The following is a 15,081-nucleotide window of genomic DNA, read 5'->3' as shown; positions in this document are numbered from 1 at the left end:
ACTTAAAACTGTGGGTGGATCTGACATTATGGTAAACTATGAAATATCATTATTTGTCACTTTCATTTCAATAGAAGACTCCCTATTTTTAACCAATTATAACACTGTAAAATGCCAAAATATTCAAAAAGAGTCAATTTATATGAAATCCTCTCACAGTTAGTGGTCAAATATGCTAAAATTACCTTTTATAATAATCTTATTGCATGTACAAGTTTCTTTTTGGTACATATCAGCTACTTTTAACAAAATGTAAACATCTACCATTTTGTTTCTTTAGACCCCAATTAATTCTGATACTGACTTTTGATTACAGATCTTACCAATAATAATTTATTCTCCCATTATATGTACATATATGCTTAGGCTAAATGCACAACATACACTTAAATCAAGTATGTCTTCTATACTCACTGGTGATATTCATAGGGTATAACAGATTCATCCGAATCAAGCCGATTTACAAAGAGCTCCACTTCAGACTGAAAAATAATTATAAACACGTACTAAGTCTAGATGAAAATAAGTAACAGCAATAATAAATAATTAGTTTAAATAGTCCCACACAAAATAATCCACTAATTTAGGCTATCATTAAACCAACTTATGCCACAAAGATTATGAACTAATGTTTCCCATTATTATTGTTTTTGATTATTTCAACTATCCAGTAATAAAAATTACATTTAAATCAATTACTCTCATGAAAAAATTAACTGAAGATAAAAGTTTAGGTTATTACTGTTTTTGATCCTTTGGATTAAACATTAATCAAAATATTACTGTTACAAGTTACCATTTGATTAACTGAAGTTTACTTAGTTCATCAATTTTGTGTCAAGACTCCAATATTAATTAATATTTCTGTTTATTACTGTTAAACACAAATTTGCATAATGGATTATCTGTATTCTGCCCACCACAGGTATCAAAACTCAGCTCACAAAATTGTTTTTTAGTCATCTTATGAGAATAATCAAGTACTTGAATGTAATAGGTCAATGAACCTGATAATTAAAGAATTAGCAATTTTCACTAAACATCCCAATCTAGAGTATTGAAACTTGGCCCTGAATGAAAGATTTGAAAAAAATAAATGCAAGGTAACGTATGTCGGTTATCATAATTTAATTTGTAAGTATAATTTTGATGTGAATAACCTTAACAGCATTATGGAGGAAGATAATCCTTGAGTTTTGGTTTATCAATCTCATACACTAACCAAACAGTGTACTGTTGATAATAGTAGAGCAAACAGGATTTTAGGTTTATGGGATTTTGAACTTTTTTTTTTGTAACTCAGCCTATAGCAGTAACTTAATTTGGGTATGTGAACAATATTATTTCACTGCACCTACTTTATTACTTGATTTCATGCAGCTGACCAACTTCTTAATGATTGTATAACAGTTTTCTTTTCATGAAAGATAAAATAAAAAAATATCTGTGGTATGCAATTTTAGGTCATAACTGTAGAAATATTGAACATAGTAAAAAGAGGTTATTTCATTGTATAGGTAATTAGTTAGGCCTCATTTGGAGTACTATGTTCATATTTGGGCTTCTTACTTCAAGAAGGATATTCAGTTGCTCAAAGGATATGGTTCAGAGGAGGAACACTAGGATGATATCCAAAATGGAGAGGTAGCCAAACAAGTAGTTATGAGCAATGAAATTGTGTTTCTTCACAAGAGAAAAATTAAAAAGGAATTTCATTAAGGTTTCAAGATCACCAAGATAATTAATTAACAGTACTGATACATTTTTTTCACCCCCTTATGGAGAGAATGGTATAACAAGACATGGTAAAGTCACATTCAGTTTAAACTGTTTTACTTTACTAGAAGGGTGGCTGGTCTTTGGAATGGATGTAGTAAGTTTAAGGGAAGACTTGATAAAATGTTTTATATATACATGTATTTAAGTTATCCAAGCAAAAAAAAGCTCTACTATACAAAGCAGAAGTCTTAATCTAAGTATTGTAATGTTAGGGACAATAAAGAGACATTTGATACCCCAAAGCTATCTACTGAATAACACTTCCATAATCAGAATTGTAACAGCAGTCTTCCCAAATGTGAAATATACAGAATAAAGGATACAGTACATCTCAGCACCTTTTTTTTTTTTTTTTGCAATTCATTTGTTAATCTGTCAGGACAGGAAAAAATTAACTATTGCGTTATAGGATAATTTATAATTTTTCTAAATTTATTTTCTGTCTGAAGGTGCAGAACTTTTCTTCAATGCTGAGATAATGCAAGGTTATACAGGTTAGAGATGGGTTGAATAGGAAAGAAAATCTTGTTAAAAGATTACCATGGTAAAAAATGCACAAACATTTGAAAAAGTGTTTGTTGTCATCAAGACCAAGTAGTTTACCTAAACACAGAAATATATATGCAGAGATTGTTTAAATGTTAGTTAAGGTTTCTTGATGTACAATTCATTGTTGAAATTAGACTTTCCTTCTTAACTCTGTATACATTAATCATCACTGTTGCTAAAGGTTTAGTCATGTAACCTTAAAACAATACACAACCTTAACACAAGAGTATACTAAATGAATCATTAAAAAACTGACATGCTTTTAGTCTTTAGTACATAAAAACAATTAAAACAAAAGTATTTTCACTAATATTTGTCTGTTAATTTATGAACCCTTTGGGAGTCAGTCCGAGTGAAAGTTGATTTTCATGTTAGAATAAAAAAAATACTCCTTTTCACCTTACAAGTTTTCATATTTTATTCTCATAATTTCTCGCATATCAATTTTTTTTGTGGGGGTGTGTGTAAAACATTATACATTATCTTTCATTTTAACTATCTGCACTGAACAATTATGAATAACCGAAATAATAATAACTTGTATTATTATTAATCAATAAATTGGATAACATTAAATGTACCGATACAACTTCCAAGGAGTTAATGAATAGGTTACGGAACATTACTGTTAACAATACGCAAGAGTAACATACATACTAACATAGCACTAACTCAACCTACCTTGCAAGTTTCAGTTGTTTTACCTTCCTCGCAATAATTAACAGGAGCTAAGCCTGGCAAGTAGAATGGACGAGATGTTCTTAAAAATGTCAAAATACAAGTGAAGAAGAAAATGCGTTGATACATCCTGATAAAAACCTCCGTGTGCTTATTCTTTACTTATACTGTAACTAAGTCAGATCCTTAGAAAAACAATCAGACTATCATCCGACAAGAAGCACAATTTCACTGATATTAATTCCGGTTATCCCTTTTCATCCTCTCCCAAGGGTGAAAAGAAAACGGGATGCCGGCTTAATTCAATAACAGGGAGACGAATGATTATGGGTAGTCACAATAACAATAAAACGTTTGCTCTTGCTGCTAATTTAAGCAAACGCATCCTGTTATAATTACTTATATTACTGGGTTTTTTTTATTTGTGATTTTTATTTATTTTTCTACCTCTATAGTAAGAGTCATTTTTCTAGATTTATAAATTTTGTTTATCAGTGTGCCAGTAACACAAAATAGTTTGAGCACAAAAACGTCCAATTCATGCTTAAAGGTAATAATAATAAAGGCTAGAATTAATGTGAATTTTGCACGGAGAAAAAAAAACAGATTGACTTTTATATTAACATAGGTATGTTGGTTTTTCATCTATTTATTTATGTTCCATATCACCTTTTATTCTTGATGAGGCTTCTGTGATTACATTCTCCACGTCATCAATGCCACCACTAAACAAAAATGAGCATTAAGTCTGTCATGTGAAGTTATAAAGTGGCCATCTTACTAGTAATGTAGAGTACTCTCGCGTCGAGTGTTTAGGAGTTTACGGTACAGTGGAGAAGTTTCAAAATGTTATAGGTATCTAAGATACGAATGCAAGTCCATGTTTAGTTCAGGTGTAAAAATGGACCATGAGCTGATCATGTATCTTGCCACTAGTAAGTTAATTTCCTCCTCCCGTAAATAAATTAAGAATAATATTTATCAATTTAACACTGTGAAAAATATTATTAAAACGAAATGAAAAGTCTGAGTTTAAAATGTTAAAGTTATTTGTAAACTCAACCAAATTTATGCATTTCTAAACTTTAATTATAATGGATCCTACAACTCAAAATAGTAAAAAAAGCAGATCATAAGTAAACAATATCTTGAAAATTCGGAACAGCAATCTTCAATTTCTTTAACACCTGTACCTCATTTCCTGATATTAAATTTTTTATCAGGCAAATCTTTAGGGCAAACGTCTCCCTTTTTTTATTCAGAAGGGACAAGAGGGGCTTGTTGGCTCTCCTTATTCAGTCAAAAAGCTTCGTTCTGGGGATATCTTGATGGAAACATTCACTCCAAAACAGAATGAATTCCTCTTGCATTCAAAGGGCCATTGAAGATGTGCCCATTAGAGTTACTTTCCATGTTACTTTAAATTCATAATGAGGAGTTATTGTTGAGAGAGATTTGAAGAACATACCCAAGTCAGAGATCCTTGCTGGTTTCTTCACCCAAGGAGTTTCTGCAGTGAAGCATATCTCCACTCCCAAAGATGGAGTTATGATGCTAACCAGTGCCCCAGTTTTGATGTTTACATTTCCATGTCCACCTGCAACCATCAAGGCAGGTTATCCAAATTGTGAAGTGTGGTCATATATTCTGAACCCTTTCAGATGTTTCAAATGCCAGTGGTTCAGTCACTCAAAGACATCATGCTGTGGTTGGTTGATGTGTGATTGTTGTGGTGGCAAGGATCATGATGCCTACAAGAGTAAAATGGACCCTCATAGGGGCTCTCACCCCTCTTACGTTTGTTCTTACCCTAGGTGGTTGGAGAAAAAAGGAGTGCAGCGTTTGAAAACGGTTCACAACATTTCTTACCTCAAAGCTCGAATCTTACCCCAATCCATCTCGGATGTATGCTGCTGCATTCTGTTCCATTGTTACAGTGGGAGTGCAGACAGCTCTCTCCATATTTCCGACAGAGTTGTCTTCAAACCATATGAAAAAGGTTTTGCCCTCCTTGGTTAAGAGAGTTGACAAGTCAGTGTCAACACCTATCTATATCCCTACCATTCCTTCTACTGGCTCCCCAGATCCCTTCCTTTGGCTTTGCCTTCTGGCATTTCTTCAGGTCCATCTTCTTCAGCCCCAAGATGCAGAACTGGAATCTTCATCTACTGACAGAGACCTACTTGCCCACTCAACACAGGGCAGGATTCATGGAGGTAGGTAGGCCTTTTAATAAAGAGAAACTACATGGTCAGAAACAGAAGGGCTTTCCATCCAGTTCTCCTTCACATAAGTAAAAGTGGCCATTTCAATACAATGGAACTGTTGAGGATTCCATTCTAATTTGGATGGCATCAAAGTGCTGATTGATTCTTACAATCCTGTGTATGTCTTTCTTTACAGGAAACATTTCTTAAACCTGCTGATACAGTCACCTTTTGTCAGTTTTTTTGTATAGAAATCACAGGTTGTGTGATGGATATGTGGATGGAGGGTTAGCACTCCTGGTTGATTAGCATGTGCCCACTTAATACACCCTTGTAAGCTGTAGCCATTCCTGTTTCCGTGGGTCCTACCATTACAGTTTGTTCTCTCTACCTGTGTCCTGGAGAGACTTATGGTTGGTCAGACCTTGATGCTGTCATTGAACAGTTGCCATCTCCCTTTTTAATCCTGGGGACATTATTAGATATAATCCTCTTCAGGGTGGTGCTGATATTGATGGGAGAGGTCGTTCCGTAGAGCATATGCTCTTAGACCATAACTTTTCTTTCTTCAATATTGGTACATGTATACCTATTTTCATACACCCAGTCAGTCTTTTACTGTTATTGATCTCTCTGTCTGCTCCTATTCACTCTTCTCTCATTTTTCTTGGGGGGCTGACAGTGACCTATGGGACAGTGATCATTTACCTATTATATTGAGGGAAACTGGCCATGGTTGATGCCACCTGACCCACATGCCTTGGTAGAAGCTGGGCCTCTTTTGCTGCTCTATCAGAACTTGATCCTGCTGTTGTCTGTAAACTATTGATAGATGACTGTGTGGCAGCAGTAACTTACTGTATTGTCCAAGCAGCTGCTCAGTCTATTTCTAACACCTTGACATGGTATCTTCATCCATGGTGGAATTCTGTCTGCCACATGGCATGGAAGTCTTAAAAATGGGCCTGGGATATCTTTTATAGATGTCTCATACTTTCAAACTGCATCACTTTTCCTCAGGCCCATTCACATGCTTGGCAGGTAAGACATCAAAGCCAGAAGGAATCTTGGATTAAGTTCACAAGTAGCATTTCTTCTACCACCAGTTCCAAAGTCACATGGAACAAGATTTGAGATGTCAGTAGGCTTCAGCCACCCTTTTCGATTGTGCTCTTCAGTGGCCAGGAAGTTGCTGATACTCTTGGCAAAAGCTTTTCTCATGCATTTAGCACTTCTGTTTCATCTCTCATCTTTTAAGCTATCAAGACTCGGGCAGAGGGATCACATGCAATGTGTACTAGTATGTTTTAAATGCAAGATGATAAAAGTGTATTTTATATATAATAGCACTGGTTCACATATACATATCATTGTACAGTGTTAAATAGTGTAACATTGAATGTTTATGAACACCTTGAATCAAGCTTTACTAACACAGATTACTGTTGCTAACTTTTCTCGTGCATCTAGCACTTCCCCCTGTCTTCTTAGCTATCAAGACTTAAGCATTGGTAGATCTCAGTCTTGCTCTTTATCAGTCTGGCAGTACATCAGATCTAGCAGGAGAAAGTTTTTCCTGATGCTTTGCACTGTGCTATTGCCTTCACTTTTTCTAAGCCTGGGAAGGATCCCAAGATTCCTTCAAACTACCATCTGATTGCTTTGATGAGCTGTCTCAGTAAGATCTTAGATATGATGGTTAATGCTCATTCTGTGGGGTTCTTGGAATCAAACAATCTCCTCTCACCCACTCAACGTGGGTTCTGACAACAGCTCTCCACCATGGACCACTTGATTCGACTTGAAACATCAATCAAGGAAGCCTTTCTCAAGTGACATCTTGTTTCTGTATTTTTCTGCCTTGAGAAGTCTTATGATACAATGTGGAGGTATGGCATCTTGTGAGAACTCCACCCATACAGGTTGCATAACTATTTACTCATTTTAATTGAACATTTTTTAATGAACCAGTGATTCCAAGTTTGTGTGCATTTGATACTTTCCTGTTCTTTCCCACAGGAACTTGAAGGGCTTATGAGCTGTGTTTTGAGTGTCATATTTTTCATTGTAAAGATTAATGCCATTTAAGGACAACTCACCTCTAAAGTTGTAAACAGTCTTTACGTTGACGACTTCTACATCTTGTGTCAATCATCGAACATGAGGTTTATTGGGCGGCAGCTACAGATTGTTCTTAATCATTTACTGATGTAAACAATAGCAAATGGTTTTACCTTTTTTTTTTGTTCTAAAACCATTTGCATGCACTTCTGCTACCAATAGGGTATTCACTCTGATTCCAAGCTATGTCTTGGAAAATCTGTGCTTTCCATGGTCCCTGAGGTAAAGTTCTTGGGTCTTATCTTTGACCCTAAGTTGACCTTTATGACACATGTCAAGCAGCAAGATGTAAAGTGTATAAGAGCACTAAAGGTCCTCCACGTCCTCTCTTCCACCTCTTGGGGAGTGGATCGATGTTCTATGCTAAAAATATATCAGTGCCCTCATTCAATTAAAACTGGACTATGGGTTTCTGGTCTTTGGTTCTGTCAAAACCTCAGTCTTGAATATATTAGACCCTGTTCATCATCAGGGACTTTCCACACTTCTCCAGTCCAGAGTTTCGTACACTGTCTTGTGAACCTCCACCATTTGCAACTGTCTTTATGTAGCAAAACTTCAATTCTTACCACAGCATCCTACTTTGGGTTGTGTTTTCCTTCTTCAGTGGGCCATGTTTTTTCAGAATAGACATTTTGCCATTGTCCCTCTTAGCATTTATATCTAGGCATAGTAGGTTGAATTGGGTCTTGTGATGATGAAAAACCCACTTGAAGTAGAAATGTATTCTCATATAAGATAGTATGGGTATTAGCACTTTAATTAAAATAAAGTACAGAACAATGTTTGCTGGCACCACAGCTAAGTCTGTCTGCTTTGGTGCTATTACAACTGCACCTCTCCCATACCTGGACTATAGTTCTGTGCTCAAGGCTTGGCTTAACACCAGTTGCCAGTTAACTTGGAGTGAGCAATGTGAAAACAAGCTTTTCCAGAAAAAAATTCAATTGGACTTTGGCCGTCTTGCTTCCATAAGGACCGGAAGGAGGAAGTTGTCCTGATTAGGCTACGCATTAGTCACAGTTTTTTGACTCGTTTTCTTTTATCTGGAACTGTGCAATACTCAAGTCACAATGGAGGCTCACATTTTATTGTCTTGCCATCATTACAACTGTGAGTGACAGCACTATTTTAGACATATTTTTACTATGGGTTCGACATTGGCCATTGGCAATGGTGACACTGTTCACCTCAGTTGTGTTTTTAAATTTTTAATGGCTATTGGCCTTTTTAATTCTATTTAAGATTTTAATTCAAAAATTGGTTTTGTTTTGTTTTGAATTTTATTTATTTTAATACTTTTACTTTAATTTTTTATTGGTTGTGTGGCACAGATAGCTAAGTTGTTTTGCACCAGTAAACACCAACCAATGAACTAAACTTTAATTGCATACAGCTTTTTGTGTTGACAACTCAAACTGTTAAAAATGTATATTTGGAGACACATGGTATTCAACAAAACACAAATTTTAAGTTAAAACTAAAAGCTTGAACATTGTGCTTTGAAGAGAAAATGTTTTGATAGAACAGTTCAAAAGGTTCATTGTGGAGATAACACTTTGCCTACTGTTTTTTCATATAGTGAGCATTTACAAAATATACATTGTATTATGACTTGGAAATGTGCTATTTTAATTATTCAAATAATAACTTTAAAACTGTCAAAATTAGATTGTTTATTCTGAATAAATCTTGTTTGATGTCCAGATGTTTAGTTCTATCTGAACTAGTTATTAGGTTTTATTCTTAGGTATCAAATTCTCTTACTATATAATGTTTGTTAAAACTAATAGACCAATAACACTTTAAAATAAATAATTAATAGAAAATTGATAGTGTATCTGAAATTACATACTCATAATATTAATGATCTATTCTACAGGTACCATAACATTTCTGTGAAATTGGCAAGAATGTATTTGAAATGTACCAAGTAGTTATGATACCACTGCAGTTTTAAGAATATTCTATATGTTAACCAAAATAATTTTGCTGTTTGCTATGTATATTTATATATCATTAACAGAATAGCTTTTCTCAACTAACACTGCCCTCTATCAGTGCAAATTTTAATGTATGCTGCTAACCTTCCATCTTTTGCTTTTACATATCCACATGCAAATAAAGCATTTGCAGTACTTCTGAGCATCCCAAATGCTTCAAGTATCACAAAAATATACACAGTAAGGAGAGTTGAGATACATGCTTCAAAAAGGCAAAAAAATTATATTATGACAATTCAATTTAAATGAAGTTGCCAGAAGTTTGGGTTGGACCAATGTTCAAAATGAGATATTTTGAGAGCAAGAACTGCAGGAGAAGCAAAACATTATATCAGGATTTCTGATGAAGTAAGACCACACATTTTCATTTTTTAACACATACATTCACAGAAGAATAAAGAAAGCAAAAGACACTGAATACAATTTTGACTCAGACTCATAAATTAATTTGGCAGTTAGGCAAGTTGGTCTGAGTGTTTGGCCATATGTTGCAAGAATTAGGAAATATATTATTCAGGGTGTACAGACACCGAAATGAACTAATGATTCATAATCCTTTAAAATCTAATTATGAACAAGGTTTGCTTAGCAGTGCAGCTCATAGCCATGTAAATGGAACATGTCGGATGCAACAGTCCTAAACTTGATTGAGAAGTGTGAACAAAGTAAAACATATATACAAGATTCAACACTGTTGTAAGCAAGGATAGAATTAGCAGAGCAAGTTGGTAGGACAGGCACAATAAACCTAATGACTTACAATGTTTTAAATGTGACAAGGTTGGCCACTTAATTTCGTAGGGGAAGAAGGATAATATGACTTCTCAGATTTAATTGAAGTTTATCAGGACATAAATCAAACCTATAGTAATAACTACTCCAAAGTAATGTACTAATCTCAAACTTCAGTTGCATGGTATATATAAATTGACTCATGATTGTTCTATTGTGTGTGACTATCACATGTAGCCTTTTAAACATTGTGTTAAATGGAAAGCATATGTGTTATGAGTGGATAATTAACAGTGGAGATTCAGAGAAAGCTTATTACACTAGAAAGAACTGAAGAAAGACTGTCATATGATGGTCTTCAATTTTATGTATTAATTTATATTAACTCTCTCAATTTAGTCTCGATCAATTTGACCAGCCATGTGATTTCTTTGTACTTGTTAAAAGTTTTTATGGATTTAATACTTCTGACTTTCAGTATTGTGTGTATATCTTCACAAACTTTGGCAGTCTTTCACATATGAAAAAACCATATTTTTAGTGAAGTATTTTTAATAAAATAAATATTTGTCCATGAATATATTGAGAATTGCTTTTAATAATCCATGTACAGAGTAATTTTCATGTTAAAATTAAAAATACTTTTCTGTATTTCAAAAATCTCCTTCCCTTTGTTTAATCCCTAAAACCTCCTAACTTCATTTAAAATGTTTTCTTCAGTTAAAGTTTATAGTTTATTTTCTCTACCTTACCTCAAAACAGAATCAGTCAATTTTATCAACCTCTTAACCACCAAAAATAATTGAAATAAATATAAATTATTTTTTTCCTTCTAGAATGACTTCCAGTTGTAACATGAAACTACATTCATTTATCATAAGTAGGTGTAAGTTCCAAACAGTATATGTATTTATAATTAAATTTGATTGTTTTATTGCTTTTTGAACCACTGGGAAAACATGCAGTTCACATTTTGCAATGAATTGCACTACCCATAAGCTACTTGTATGTCTTATAAAACATTTTTATTATATTATTTACTTTAGTTAAGATTAGTTTAAGATCCCTATTTTTAGTTACTTTATAATTATATGTAAAGAATAAACAAGAAATGAAATACTTAACCAATCTTTTTTTCCTGCTGTTGATTGTCAACTAGAGTTAACCCTAATGTTTTGTTTTTATACAAGTGATAGTGATGCACTTAATAATTATTATTTAACTAGATAATGCACCAAATAGTATGGATAAATAACACACAAAAAATAGACAAGTTCCCTTTTCTCTTAAACTTTTTCTGGTTTTCTAACTACATGAGAAGACTTGTAACTTTCTTACAGGAACAGTTGATACTCTGATTGAAATTGACATTTAACCATTCATAATATAACATATACAATTTAATAGATGAAAAATACTTTCTACTGGTTATAGGTAAAATATAATTAAACATTTCTGTATTCTAAAAGAGAGGATGAAATAGAAGGGGTCTATCTTTTCAAAAGTTCTGTAATGAAACAGAATTGAAAAAATCCAGTGAATTATTCAGGTATTTAAGGAGTAAAGGCAGTAACTTGTTAATCATCTAAAGACTAGTCAGTAAAGTAAGATATCTGTGGAATTATTGTAAATGTTATTCGACATACAAGTGGAAGAATGGAAACAGAGGTCAGATGGTGATATTTTTATTGATGATAAAAATTTCTAAAGGAGAGGAATGAAGCATTTTTGGGTATTGCATGTGCTTCAAGTATAGGGAAAATATATATAGAGGAATTGGTGTGATGCACACTTCATAAAGGCATCAAAAATATATGTAATGACAATTGACCAAGAAGAGAAATGTACCAAGAAAAAAGTTTATATTATCTCTTAACAATGCTACTGTGGTCATAAGGAAGGTTATGAAAGCCTCATAGAGAATGGGAATTAAATCATGAATTGATGCCACTGTTGTAGCAAGAGATGTTTACATTGTATGTAGTTGACACAAAAGGTTAATGCTGAACTTTGATATAATATCCATATGAAAAGTGTGTGTAGGGATATATGTAAGAAAGTTGCTGATTTACCAAATTTACCTGTAATCAGTGGTTTAGGTTCTGAGGATTACAAGGAAATTGAAGAGAATCAACCAATTAAGTGCCAGACCTAGTTCCTGGTAGCTGTGTACACTATTTGGAAGATTGTGAGAATATCAGAACTATCTAGTATAAAAACCCTTGTTGGAAGCCAGAAAGGGAGTTCTCAGTGGTTATTGAAGGTAGATAATCTCCACAAGATAGTCTTTGAAGTTGGAAAAAAGTCCCACAAAGAGGTGCTGTAATTAGAAAGAGACCATGTCTAGCATCATGATGACTTGCAGATGTCTCTTATCTAAACTCTAAGTAAATTATTGCCATCTCTCCTTGCATTAAATACATAGTTAGGATTCAATACATAATGTTAAGATATGACTGATTATATATTGACTAATGTGTTAATTGATTAACTTATTAGTGATGTGAAACTATTTAGTGAACCTTATCAAAAGTAAAATGGAAGGGTATTTTCCAGTGCTATTCAAACATGGAATAAGTTAGTATCAAAACTATCAAAGAAATTTTGATTAGTCTAGATGAGATCTTAGTTCTCAGCACAGGCTCAGTCCCTGGGACTAACCTTGTAACCATTTTGTGCTCTTTATAGTTTTCATGCTATTTCTTTTAAATTAGCAAGTGTATGTTCATGAAATTTGGCAGATTATCAGTAAACATTAGTGTTTTGATATGCAATTATCATATTTTATTAAGCCTTACAGTTTGTTAAACAGTGTTTTATAGTCATAGGTAAAATTGCCTATCCAATGTAGTCATTTTCAATTTAAGATTAAAAATACTTTTATCCATTAGAAAGTTTACAAATTTCATATGCTGAATCCTTATTATGCGAAGATAGTTTTATCAAACATTGCTCAAGAAAATACTTTATTTTCACCAATGAATATCTGTATGTATCCATACAATTTTATTTCATAGCCACCACATAAAATTAGAAAAATATAAGTTGTCTTTTTTGTTATACAGTTTGATACTAAACTTAATGACAAAAATTCATAAAATAGTAGTTCAATACAATTTTGAATGTGAGTCAAAAATGTAATAACATGGCCTTTCACTTGTTACCCATCTGGAAATGGTTAACAGTATGTAGATTAAGAACACAAATGTCTAATGGAAAAAAAAAAAATCCCTTTTAAAGCTTCCATTAAAACAGGTGATTTTATATTTTTAGCTCTAAATTTACACACAAGCATTTTAAAGAAAAGTTGCTATAATAATTACCTGTTATAACTTACGATATTTGCTAGAATGCATTGTAATTTAAAGATTTTTATATGGAAAAGTATAACATATAAACTTAGTAGAGGTTTTTCTTTCAAAACATTACACGACATTTATAAAATTCTGTGATAAACACAACTTATTTTAATTTAAGTTATGTAGCATAAACATTGTCTTAAATTCCATACCATCTAATAATGTTTTGAAAATTTATTTTATGAATTGACATTAACTTCCCTTACATAAACCTCAGCATTTCAATTTTCATGACCTGGCATGCTGTGTTGGGTACAGCATTTGACTTGTAACCTAAGGGTCAGGAGTTTGAAGCCCAAAGACCTGTGAAGGTGTTAAAGTGTAATAGTCAATCCAATTATTTATTGGTGGAATAATGGCCTAATTATAGCAAAATTCAAAATAATCATTTGAACCTTCAAATTTATAATTTTATTTAGCATCCCACTGGTTCATTGTTTCCTTGATAACCTCATCCCTTTTATGTCTGCCTATTGAGCACTTTCTTTAGCAGGTATGGCAGATTGAGGCAGTGAAATATGACCAGATACACAGTTATTGTTATTGGATTGAATTGTATCAGGTCCCAAAAACAAGTTTACATTTTTAATCCTGAAAGAGAACCAGGGTATACTCAAATTTTCTCTACCCTGCTCATAAAAGGTTTTTTTTATTAGCCAAATATGTTGAATATATTTGAAATGTCTAATGTTTTTATAGATCTAGTCTAACATAATAGGATATTTATTTCAGATTAAGGTTTTCAGAAAATTATTTTTGAGTCCAGAAGAGAAGCTGGAGAGAGTAAGCCTTTGGAAAACAACCATTAAGTGTTTAGAAATGGTAATTTCTCTTCATCTCAAGGGGTCTGTTGGCTGGATACATGAATGAATAATTATTTGGTTGAGTAAAATGATGCAAAATGTTTGAATTACATTAGCCAGAAACACCCATATTGGGAATTAAGGTGAGAGGGGGGGGCTAACTCCTTTGCTGTGGTTGGTACCTAAAACTTCAGTGTCATATATTTAGATGTGGGATTAAAATTTGAGTACATAAAAAAAACAACCCACTTTTCCTTACCCAGATGCTAAGTATTTATCCTGATAGTATCTGAGCTGTTACCTTGACTAATAATAAAGAAAAGCAAAAAACAAAAGTTAGTTCCAGCTTGTTAAAAAATCATTAAATCCTCTCTTCGCTGAGGTAGGATATGTAACTTGCAAGGAAATACAATGATCTTCTCAGCATATATGAATATTTGTTGAGTTTCTAGCTGTTTGTGGTGTCAGTTTCAGCTGACATAAGGAGAAACTTGATGTTGAGAAGAATCCACTTGGAAAATTAAGATTGGAGAAAGCATTCATTGTTTCTTCATATTTTTTCATTTCATTTTCAGAGTGTTATGTTGTTCCAGCTGGGTCTGTTTTTGATGTCATATCTCTGTTATTGTCCGATCCGATTGGTAGAGGGACAATATCGGAAATAGTTTCCATTGCTTTAGTTTGAGAGATTTGGTGGGTCTCTCCAGCATATAGATGATTTAGCAGTGTTTGTGTTCATTTCTGAGGCTTAAGCAGCATTGTGTGGGGTTATTTGGTTCCTGGCTGTCATCTGGGGTAAGGTTTGACCCTCCTAAAGTGGAAGAAACTGAAGAAAAATCATGGGGACAAG

At 33.3% G+C, this 15,081-nt stretch overlaps 1 protein-coding gene and 1 long non-coding RNA gene across 2 annotated transcripts in view; one reads left to right on the top strand and one right to left on the bottom strand.

Moving 5' to 3' along the window:
- The window catches only part of LOC143232441 (transmembrane 9 superfamily member 2-like), a 43,818-nt gene extending 40,527 nt beyond the window's left edge, over positions 1 to 3,291 (bottom strand). Inside the window, exons 1-2 of the mRNA XM_076467900.1 lie at positions 3,010 to 3,291; positions 415 to 482 (exon numbers count right to left, since the gene is read on the bottom strand). Coding sequence (XP_076324015.1) covers positions 415 to 482; positions 3,010 to 3,135 — 194 coding nt within the window. The 5' untranslated portion in view covers positions 3,136 to 3,291. The remainder of the gene's footprint in view (positions 1 to 414; positions 483 to 3,009) is intronic.
- A 413-nt stretch (positions 3,292 to 3,704) lies between these two features.
- Positions 3,705 to 14,490, top strand: LOC143232440 (uncharacterized). The gene is made up of 2 exons (XR_013017531.1): positions 3,705 to 3,941; positions 12,161 to 14,490. It is a non-coding gene; the product is annotated as an uncharacterized LOC143232440 (long non-coding RNA).
- The last annotated feature ends 591 nt before the right edge of the window (positions 14,491 to 15,081 follow it).

The sequence above is a fragment of the Tachypleus tridentatus genome, chromosome 11 (genome assembly GCF_004210375.1).
Source record: "Tachypleus tridentatus isolate NWPU-2018 chromosome 11, ASM421037v1, whole genome shotgun sequence".
NCBI lineage: Eukaryota > Metazoa > Arthropoda > Merostomata > Xiphosura > Limulidae > Tachypleus > Tachypleus tridentatus.
The sequence above is the reverse complement of the archived record's forward strand: the minus strand, read 5'-3'. Positions and strand labels throughout refer to the sequence as shown.